Genomic DNA, 11,551 nt, shown 5'->3' on the forward strand with positions numbered 1-11,551 from the left:
AATAAGCCGCCACCCTACCTAAAACGTGTCTTTGAATTAGCACTTAGTAAATTCAACCACCCACTATACCACTAATTCGCCCTTAATCCCCTAAAAATTCAACGGAGTAAGAGGGTAGTCTTTTATTAGCTATATAGGCTTTTAAAAATAGAGATATTAGCTCTATTACTCTTACTACGCGCACTTTTAATATCCCGCGTATAACTTTACGCAACTATCTCTCCGGCTATACTAAACGTTGTACTACGCGCGTAAATTTACAGAAATTAATAGAAACTAAAGAAGAATCTCTTTAAAAATAGATCCTCTCAATAGATTCTCACGGATTACCTCCCTAGCCCTCTACTATACGAGAAATAGCGAATCTTTTTCTCGAAAAGCGCGGAACTACCCTAGCTAGTTCTTTTAGTTAGCGAAAAATAAATATATAACTTTGTGAAATAGTATCCTCTTCTTTCCTCCTAGTTCTCGAAATAGTATAACTACGAGTATATAAAATATAAAGACCTAAAGATTATTATATAGTGGTTTAATCTTATTTAAAAAATAATCCTTTAATTTAGAATCGACCCTAATAATGTTTATAACTTTAATTACGGAGCGAAGCGAAGCAACCTATATCATAAGGGCTTAGGTGTATATCACGTGATCTTACTCCTATATAAGGTCCAAATCCATAGAGTTCTAATGCGGCGAAAATGTCATCGCTAAGAAATGGCAGAATAATTCTACCGGCAGTACAGAGTAGATATCCGCTAAGCTTAGCAATTATAATTCTTTATCACATAATATAAACCGCCCGAATCTAAATTCGATAGTGACTACGTAATTAAAACCTAGTACCTAACCAGGTAAAAACCTTATCACTTCGCTCCACAAGGACTATCTAGTGGCCGAAGGCCATCAAGATCCCTTGTAAGATTAGTTTTACAATAGGGTTAATAGTAACCGTGAAGGTTATAATAAGGCGTGAATACTATAGTTAGTAAGTACTTTTATAGCCTAGAAATCAAGAATAGGTAACTATTATTAAGTGTACGAATACTACTAGCTAGGCCCCCCACTATATATAATTTTTAAAGGTAAAGTCTTTATTAAATCTTGGTTTAATAGCCTCCTAGGAGACTAGCGATTTAAGGTTAGTCCTAATAGATAGACCTCTAATAAAATTAGACTTCGCCAGATTAAAACGCTCTTTATTCCTACCACTTTTTTATATATAAAGGGGGGTATTAGCTTTTAATACTTAATAGCTATAGAAGTTATTTAACCCTAAGATTCGATAAAATCTACAAAGAAAATAAAATCATACTAATCTATATACCTCTATACTTCTCTTACCTTTTATAGCCTCTAGATATAGGCTATTTTATAGTATTGAAATATATATATAGCTAGCTAGTTAAATTTAATATATAGAATAGGAGAAATTATACGAGGGATCTTGGTGGCCGAAGGCCACCACATAGTCCTTGTGGAGCGAAGTGACAAGGTTTTTACCTAGTTAGGTACTGGATTTTTTTATATAATCACTATCGTGTGATAACTAAATAATTTCAATTGCTGGGCTTGGTGTATATCTACTGCCGGCAGAATTATTCTGCCATTTCTCAGCGATGACATTTTCGCCGCATTAGAACTCTATGGATTTGGACCTCATATAGGAGCAAGGTCACGTGACGTATACCCAAGCCCTTATGATATGGGTTGCTTCGCTTCGCTCCGCAATTAATAAACTTAATTTCCTTAAAGTATACCCCCTTATATAAATAGAGGCTTTTAAATCAGAGACTATTAAAAATAGCTTTTGATCTACTAACGTATTTCACCCCATTGCTGGACACACCCCATGGCTGGACACCCACCCAAAACGCGTCAATTAATTTAACCCCTTTCTTCTTCCACCACCCACTATGCCACCAATACGCTCCCGGAGCTCTAAAAATTCAATAGAGCAAGAGGGTAGGATCCTACTAGCTATCCAGGCTTTTAAGAATCGAGAAATCTCTTCAATTCGTGAAACCGCCCGCCGATTTAATATACCGAATTCAACTCTCGCTTTACGCCTCTATAGTATACAAAACCACGCGATTTCTCGCGTTAGTCTACAGAAATTGACCTAGATTAAAGAGGAATCTCTTGAAAAATAGATTCTCTCTATGGATCTACGTGGAGTAGCCCCCCGGCCCTCTATAGTACGAGAAATAGTAGACCTTCTTCTTTAAAAGCGTGGAACTACCCCGGTTCTTTCGGTCGGCCAAAATTGGGTTACAAAATTTGTTAAACGACGTCCGCTTCTCTCCTCCTAGTTCTCGAAACGGTATAACTACGAGCGTGCGAAATGTGAAGACCCTAAAATCATTACAGAGTGGTTTAATCTAGTCCAAAAGACAATCCTTCAATTTGGAATCGACCCTAACGATATCTATAACTTTGACGAGACCGGTTTCGCGATAGGGTTAACGGTAACTGTGAAGGTTATAACGAGGAGTGAATACTACGGTCGGCGAGCACTTTTATAACCTAGAAATCGAGAGTGGGTGACTATTATTGAGTGTACAAATACTTCTGGCTAGGCCCTTCCGCTGTGTATGATTTTTAAAGGTAAAGTCTTTATTGAATTATGGTTTGATGGCCTCCCGGAGGATTAGCGCTTCGAAGTTAGTCCTAACGGCTAGACCTCCGATGAAATTAGGCTTTATTGGCTTAAGAAGCTCTTTATTCCTAGTACTTCTTTACGTACGAAGGGGGGGTATCGGCTTTTAATACTCGATAGCCATAGAAGTTATTTAATACCTTAATTCGACAAAATTTGCGAGTAAAATAAGGTGATACCAATCTATATACTAGTGTATTTATCTTATCTTTTATAACCTCTTAATATAGGTTGTTTTACAGTATTAAAACGATTGTACGGTCGGATGGTTGAAACTAAGATACGGAACGGGATCAACTATATTGATAAACTTGACTTCCTCGAAGCATACCCTCTCGCACGAATTGAAGCCTTTAAATCGGAGACAATCAAGAATAGCTTCTTAGCTACCGGTTTAGTACTATTTGGACCCGACCGAGTGATTTCAAAGCTTAATATCCGGCTTCGAACCCTAACCCCCCCTCCGAGCCGGGGGAGTGAATTAAGCCGGAATTTTATACCAAAAACACCGGCTACAGAGAAAGAACTACGTCGATAGGCTTTATCAATTAAAGCTTTACTTTGTACGAGGTCTCGAAGCCCGCCTAGCCTGTCAGATTGTGCATTAGACCAGCTTGTGAAAGGCTTCTGTCTTACAATGCAAGGTGCTATCTTACTCGCTAAAGAAAACAAGGAATTACGTGCCGCCAACGAGAAGTAGAAGCAAAAGCGTACTCGATCCCGAAGGCAGATACCTACTGAAGAAGGCCTCTTAGTTCAAGAAGTATCTGCATTAATTATACAGTAATAGGAAGTAACTAAAGCACCTACCCCCGGCCCTAGTATACCTAGAGAATCGGCTATTCAGCCACGTACGCGGCCCCGGGGGTGTGGAATATGTAGATTGCCAGGGCATAGAAGAGAAACATGTCCAGATAGACCACTTAGTTAGTTGAATTAATTTAATGGCGTTATGGTTGAGATAAATGCATTTAAATTTAATAGGTTGGGTTGGGTGTCCAGCTATGGGGTGTGTCCAGCAATGGGGTGTGTCCAGCAATGGGGTGAAATACGTTAGTTTAATACCTTTTACACTAAAGAGAGTGATTTTAAAGCTTAATATTTAGCTTCGAACCCCTACCCCCTAGCTAGCTAGGGTAGTGAATTAAGCTAGAATTTCACCCTAAAAACCCCCTTTATAGAGAAAGAACTATATCTATAGGCTTTATTAATTAAAGCTTTACTTTATATAAGATCATAAAGCCCACCTAGCCTATTAGATTGTATATTAAACTAGCTTATAAAAGGCTTCTGTCTTATAATATAAGGTACTATCTTACTCACTAAAGAAAATAAGGAATTATAGGCCGCTAACGAGAAGTAGAGGTAAAAGTGTACTAGATCCCGGAGCTAGATACCCACCGAAGAAGGCCTCTTAGTTTAAGAAGCTTCTTAATTGATTACTAAGCCGGTGGAAGCTAATAAAGTACCTCCCTCCCCTCCCTAAAGAAGCCCTTCGCCGGCTTTAGAACCACGTATATAGGCGCTAGTGAGGTATAGTGGGTATAGATCAATAGGGTATAAATTCAATAGATACCTAGCTAGATAGATGATTTTAGTGTATTTAATTTAATAGCGTTTTGGTTAAGATAAATACATTTAATTTTCATTTATTGAGGTACGGTGGCGACTTGTTTACAATGGCGACTTGTTTACAATAGCGACTCGTTTACTGGTTACGTTAGGGAGAAGGTTAAGCTATAGTAATAATATCAACTAGCTTCTTCTTTAGATAGTTATAGGTTATATATCCTTACTCCTTATAACTAAAGTATTGACTTTCTTTTATTAGGATATCCTACTTAGAGCTTAAGAGTCTTCTAGGGTTAGAGCTCTCTTTATATTTTATATAGGGGGTATAGGTTAACTTTATAGTTAATCCTATTCCTATACTACTACTAGGAGTAGTAGTGGATTATATATAGGAAATAGTCTTTACCTCCTACTAGAGGTTAATCTTATAAGATATACTCTAGTAAGTCTTAGAGAAAGATTTAAATATTATAGCTTCTAATTAACTATCTATATTATCTAGCTCTATAGTAGATATAGTAGCTTTAAGTATAAATTATACTTATAGTTCTCCTTAATTATAGTGGCTTCTTTAGTAAGCTATATAAACTTAGTAAGGAAGTTAGTAAAACTATCCTTTAGCTTTATTATTAATTTATAGTATATAGTATAGGCTTTACTTAGCCCGTCGCTTCCGTACTAAACCCTTTAGGGGTTTTACGGCCGCACTACCCAAAATATAATTTTATCTAAAGTATAATTTTCGAGTATATACTTGATAAAACAATCATTTTTGACCTATTCCCCTATAGTATCTATAATAAATTTATATTTTATAGAATTCCTAGATTCCGCTCTATCCCCCTGAGTATCAATCTTATCACTTTCTTAGGTCTATATAGAGAGAGCGGCCCTAGTAGTTATAGTTATAATATACTCTTTCTATGCCTAGCGAATGATTCGGCGCCTTATATCCTTATCCCTTATTTTTATATACCTTTTTATATTATAAACTAATTAAGGACCCCCTATATTAACCTACTACTTTGATTTCTAGGCTTCCCGGCGATTTTTATAGTCTAAAATTTTAATATTGTCGCTAGCGTACTAAGCTCCTACTTCCACTAAGGTAAGGCCACTATCTAAAATAGGGTCTAATTAACGCTATATCTTAGATAAAAAAGACTTAATTTAAGGGCCCTTTCTCTTGAATTTATCAATCTATACCTAAAGCTTTTCTATAGTTTTAATTAGTAAACTATATACTAAACTTAATATAGGAGGAGGGGTATCGCTATCGAATATTTAAAGTACTAGATCGGTTAGAAGCTCTAGTTCCTACCCTATTTTAATAAGCCCCTTTTCTAAATTAATAGGATAGATTCTATATTTAATAAACCTATACTATATTATATAGCTTTTAAATACTACGAGGCGAATTTAGTGGATATTAGCGAAGAAATCCGACTTTAATTTTATAGATCTACCCTACTAGATAGTAGTGTTATTATTCTTTTGGAAATAGTGCTTTAATACCTAAAAAGGGATATTATTAAGGGGCTAGTAGATATATATATAGTATATAGTATAAAGTAATATAGAATTATTGAATTATCCTAGTAATACTCAATGAATTTATATATTAAATAAGACCTATAGTTATCTATTAAAAGTAGGTAAAAATCCCCCTTTATAACCTAGCTTTTTGTAGATTAGTTAAAAGATTAAAGCTATTAAAAGGTAATAATATTATTTATCTAGCTATTAGGTATAGTAGCGACCTAGTAATCATTAGGGAGGTTAGTTTCACGATACCAATTCTCTATATAAACCATTACCTTTACTAGAAACTAAGGTAGTATAACCTAACTATTGGCGGAAATATATTTAATAATAGTAAGGGATTCTATAGGTCCTCCTATACTAATCTTAGAATATCTTCCTCTAGTAGAAACAACCTTTTACTTCTATCCTTCGCCGATTTAAAAGTAACTTTTGTCGAAGTTATATAGATTTTTTAGGTAAATCTTATACTACTAAATAGTATTGGTAAGCCTATCGTACTAGGTATTTAAATAACTAGGTATAACTACTTCTATTCGGTCTTTTTCCATAGGTTTTTGTTTAATATAGAGGTAATTATCGGGGAGTCGCTTAATAAATCTATATACCTAGTTGTAACTAAGGTTCCCCTAGGGGTTATAGTGGCGAAGAATCGATAGAGTATAGTTATAAATTATCTTAGTAGTTAGCGGAGTATTAGTATTTAAGGTATAAATCTATTGAATTACTACTGCTTCTTAGGTAGAATTAAGGGCTTTATTGGTGCCTATACGGCCCTTCTAGGGTTTTGTACCCTTTGACCGGCCGAGGAGTAACTAGTACAGAATATCGAATTCCCACGCTAATTTAGCGATTTTAAGTCTAGGATTTTCAGTATATAATTGTAAGGCAATTTTGATACGGTCTTCTAATTCTTGATTTAATCGAGTTATTTTTAGAGGTATAAAAATTGATTAAAAATAGTGGGTTGGTTAAAATTATATTTTAGATGAAATTATATTTTAGGTGATATGGCCTAACAACCCCTTTTGGGTTGTTAGGCTATAGTACTATGCTAGGCTGAGTAGTATATTAGTTTAGATTTATAAAAATAGTTTTTAAATAGATAATTATATCCTTAGTGTCTATATAGGGGTTACTTAACTTAGAGCTTATTTAGGGTCTAGTATATAACTAGGCCTTCCCTTTATAATAACTCTATATAGAGAGCTTATAGTATACTAGTAATAGATAGTAATTAGTATTCACTTTAAGTTTCTATTAGATAATAGTTCCCTATACTTTAAATTAGACTTCTTTACTATCGCTAAGTATTAGAGTGTTAGGTATCTTTATAGACTTTTAGGTAGTAATAGTCTCTATAATTAGTATACTAGCACTAGTCTAGTTCTAGAGATTTATAAGGTGGAAAGTAAGATTACTATATTTATAGATAGCGATATCTCGGTAGGTAATCGCCTTATCTTACTCCTAAGTAAGTACCTCGATAATTATCTTAGTCTTAATCTTATTAGAATATAGGATAGCTACTTTATCCTCTAATTCCTAGACTCTCTTTCTTAAGTTCTAGTATTTATAGGTAAGTTTATAAAATTATTTATAAGTTAGGGTCTTCTATAGTTATTTATAAATAGAGGAGCCTTCTCTATTATTATTATCTTCTTTATATTCACTAGTACTAACTAGTCTGTATAGTTTAGGGATTAGGGTTTTTAGGTTATAAGTAACTATCTCTTACTTATTACTATCTTCTTTATTAGGTATAGCGATAGGCTACTTACTATAGCTAGTAGATAGGTTTCGCTTCGATCTAACTATTCTAGTTAGTTAGATATTAGGTTTAGGTTTAGGTTTTAGTTTATATTAGGTCTTAGCTATATAATACTAAAGAATAAAGTAGGGGTAAAGTGGGACTAAGACTAATTATAATAATAGTCTATATAGTTATACTACTTTATTAGAATAAGAGTGGTACTTAGTATTATATTACTAGCTAGTTCTTTAAATAAAAGAGTGTATTTGAACGAGAATACTAAGTATAGAGAGAGAAGGAAAGGAAGAAAGAAAACTCTAGGATAGGATCCTTTGTGGGGTTCTATTACTACCAAGTATACAAACAATATAAACTCTGCTAAGGTAGAAAGATTCGGTAGAATATTTTCGGTGGAAATCTTCTCGGTAGAAAAGATTCACCTTCTAGATCGTCACATATAGATTAGGGGTTCTTATTAGAACTATAGTCTCCTTTCTAGGGGACTATTAATTTAGATTATCCTATAGATTCCTTATCTCTATTAAGATTACCTTAATTAAATTATTAAGATATAGATATAGTTCCTAAGACCTATTAAGATAAAGACTTTATACTAGCTCTTTAACTAGAAGCCCTATAAGCCTTAAGGCGCTTAAGTTAGATTTAAAACCTAGTTAAGTATTCCTTAATATAGCGGCTTTAAAATTATTCCTTAATACTAATCTAATATGGCTATTTACTAATTATACTAATATATTACTCACTCTCTTTATAGCTACTATATTTAAAGAATTATTTACTACTTTAAATCTTAAGCTAATAGACCCTAGTTTCGAACTAGATAGCTAGAAATAAGCTATATCCTATCTTAAAAAAGATAAATAGCTTCTTATAGTATATAAGGAATTAAATCGCTACCTAATAAATAGTACCTAGAGATAAATTCCTCACTTAAATAATAGGGGTAAAAGGGCCCCTCTTACCCTTCGCTAGGTATTTAAGATTAAGTATAATAGTACCTATAAAGCTTAGCTTATTACCTAAGGCTTTCGCTAAGTTAAAGACCTAGATTTTTATAAGGTATATACTATTATTACTAAGCCTATATCTTTTAAGACCTTTACCACTATTATAGTGTCTCAAGGCTAGTACCTTTATTATATTAATATTATTACTATCTTTCTTTATATAGAACTAAAGGAACTAATTTATATTAAGTTTCCTAAGATTTAACGTAAATAGTATCTAGACTATATAGCTCTCCTTAAGAAGACAATTTATAGTCTAAAGTAGAGTCCTAGGGAATAGTATAAGCTTCTTTATAATATCCTCTTATTAATTAGATTCTTAAAGATATAGTTAGATCACTTGATCTTTAAGAAAGAGATTGATTAAATCCCTATCTATATATTGATCTATATCGACGATTTACTTCTAATATCTCCCTTAGAGATAGTAATTAGTTATTCTAAACCCACTATCTCTAAGTATCTCGATATTTTAGATAAGGGTCCACTTTAAAGATATCTTACTATTAATATCTATAAGGATTAAGATAGTTTAATTTATCTCTCTTAGAAGGATTATATTAAAAAAATCCTTATATACTTCGGCCTTAAAAATTATAAGGCTATTATAACTCCTATAGATAAAAAGGATATACTTACTCTATAATTAGAATCTAATAGCCTAGCTATAAAATTAGAGATTAATAAGTATTAGACAAAAAATAGTATATTAGTATAGCTAATAGTGTTAATAAGACCTAATATCTCTTTTATCACTATTAAGCTTACTAAATATACTAAGAATCCTAGTGAGTAGTATTTTCACGCTTTTAAAAAGGGTATTTCGATACCTTACTAGATTAAGAGATCTAGTTATCTCTTTTCCCTTAATAGTAAATTTATTAGTAGAATTAATTAATTTAACTAAGTCTACCTCTCTAATCGGCTTCTATAATACTAACTAGGTTAGTCTATATAGTGAAAAAGGTATATTAACCTCTAGATTCCTATTTAAACTAAGGGGTAGTATTATTTCTTAAAGCTCGAAAAAGTAACCCTATATAAGGGATCTTAGTGGCCTTTGGCCACTAGATAGTCCTTATAGAGTGAAGTGACAAGGTTTTTACCTAGTTAGGTACTAGGTTTTAATTACGTAGTCACTATTGAATTTAGATTTTGGGTAGTTTATATAAGGGATCTTAGTGGCCTTCGGCCACTAGATAGACCTTGTGAAGCGAAGTGACTTATTAGTAGTTAGTGAGTTAGTGACTATATATTGATTACGTAATTATAGCTAGATTTAGATTCGCTAGTTTATATCACGTGATAAGAACTTCTAGTACTAAGGCCTCTAGTATAGAGGCCCAACAGAATTATTCTACCATTTCTTAGCGATTATTTTTCACCGTATTAGAATCCTATAGATTTAGACCTTATATAGGAGTAAGGTCACGTGATATATACCTAAGCCCTTATGATATAGGTTACTTCGCTTCGCTCCGTAATTATATAATAAAGAATTATAATTACTAGGCTTAGCGGATATCTACTACTAGTAGAGTTATTCTACTATTTCTTAGCGATAATATTTTCGCTATATTAGAATCCTATAGATTTAGACCTTATATAGAAGTAAGGTCACGTAATATACACCCGAGCCCTTATGATATAGGTTACTTCGCTTCGCTCCGTAATAAATACTTTATTAACTTTAGAAAGTGAATATATTACTAAAGCTCTTACGGTATAAGAAGCTTTATAATTAATATAATTACTTATTAAATTAGGGATTCCTAGGTTTCTTTATAAACTAGTCCCTATCTTTATAGATAATAATAGAGTAATTACCCTAGTATCTAACCTAGAATTTTATACTAATACTAAGTATATTATATTTCGATTTTATCGACTTTATAAAGAAGTAGCTACTAGATCTATTAGATTTATTAAGATTCCTATACTAAGTATAGTAGCTAATAGCCTTATAAAGCTATTACTATATCTCCTATCTAAAAGGTAGATTTCGTAAATAGGCCTATATCCCTATTAGAAGTAACCTATAATTTATATAGATTAATAGAAAAGATCATGATTTACCTAAGCTTTAGACAATTTCGATTATCTACTATACTTTCTCTATCTATAGGTAGATTATCTTAATAATAAATACTCGAAAAATATCTAGTTTTTTACACTAAGGAAAGGGATCCTTTAGGCTAGTATAGGGGGTATAGACTAGGATTCGCTAGTTATAGGGGGTATTAGAGATTATATAACCTCCTAGTATATTATAGTCTTTATACGTAGCTCCACTATATAGATACTACCCTTAGGTAAAGACTAGGGTAGTATAACCTAGCTATCGGTAGCAATATATTTAATAGTAGTAATTGATTTAGCTCAGCTACTAGTAGGTAGATTACTAGTTTTTCTACTAGTAATCACCTTATATTTCTTCCCTTAGCCGAATTAGAAGCTAGTCTTATCCTAATTATAGATATTATAAGGTAGGAATAAATACTTCTTTATCACCTAAGATAGGTGAGTATACCAGAGAAATAAATGGCTAAATTACTCACTATTAATACTTACTTTCTCCTTAGGAGTTTAGGTAATATAATTAAATTTTTATGGTAGCTTTTAAATAAAGCGGTATACCTAATTATAGCCGATAACCTAATCTAAACCCACTATTTTCAATAGGTAATTAGCGGCCTTTTCTATAAGATCTAGGCTAGGATCTATATAGGCGGAATTGAGAGTATTAATCAAAGAAATCAAGGCTTTTTCTTAAATTGGATTTAGGGCTTTGGTTACTTTACTATAGTCTGAATTACTCTAGCGACTATATACTTAGCCCCTTAGCACTTAGTAGGAGATATTAAAATCCCTAGCTAATTTAGCTAGGTTAGGTTTAATAGATTGATAGAAGATTTTAACTACCTCCTTAATTCGATCCTCGCTATTTTTGATTTGATTTAATATTATAGTGTAGTATAAAATTGTATAGGAAGTTAATTT

The 11,551-nt window shown here is 32.6% G+C and overlaps 2 protein-coding genes across 2 annotated transcripts; both read left to right on the forward strand.

The window, feature by feature from the left end:
* Window positions 1-137: 137 nt before the first annotated feature.
* Window positions 138-2,522, forward strand: N7500_000176 (uncharacterized protein; the record flags this gene model as incomplete). Its single annotated transcript, XM_056671322.1, is given in 9 exon segments — window positions 138-251; window positions 339-408; window positions 445-476; window positions 1,122-1,138; window positions 1,174-1,229; window positions 1,954-2,099; window positions 2,151-2,195; window positions 2,212-2,289; window positions 2,310-2,522. Coding segments are annotated over 9 exon segments (771 nt in total), but the record flags the coding sequence as incomplete, so codon positions are not given.
* A 109-nt stretch (window positions 2,523-2,631) lies between these two features.
* N7500_000177 (uncharacterized protein) lies at window positions 2,632-3,787 on the forward strand (the record flags this gene model as incomplete). Its single annotated transcript, XM_056671323.1, has 6 exons — window positions 2,632-2,752; window positions 2,887-3,186; window positions 3,211-3,352; window positions 3,383-3,419; window positions 3,447-3,523; window positions 3,763-3,787. 6 exons carry the CDS (start codon window positions 2,632-2,634, stop codon window positions 3,785-3,787), a joined length of 702 nt encoding a protein of 233 aa, XP_056536896.1.
* Between the last annotated feature and the right edge of the window lie 7,764 nt (window positions 3,788-11,551).

Source organism: Penicillium coprophilum (genome assembly GCF_028826855.1).
Source record: "Penicillium coprophilum strain IBT 35676 chromosome Unknown utg000001l_segment0_segment0, whole genome shotgun sequence".
Taxonomy (NCBI): Eukaryota; Fungi; Ascomycota; class Eurotiomycetes; order Eurotiales; family Aspergillaceae; genus Penicillium; species Penicillium coprophilum.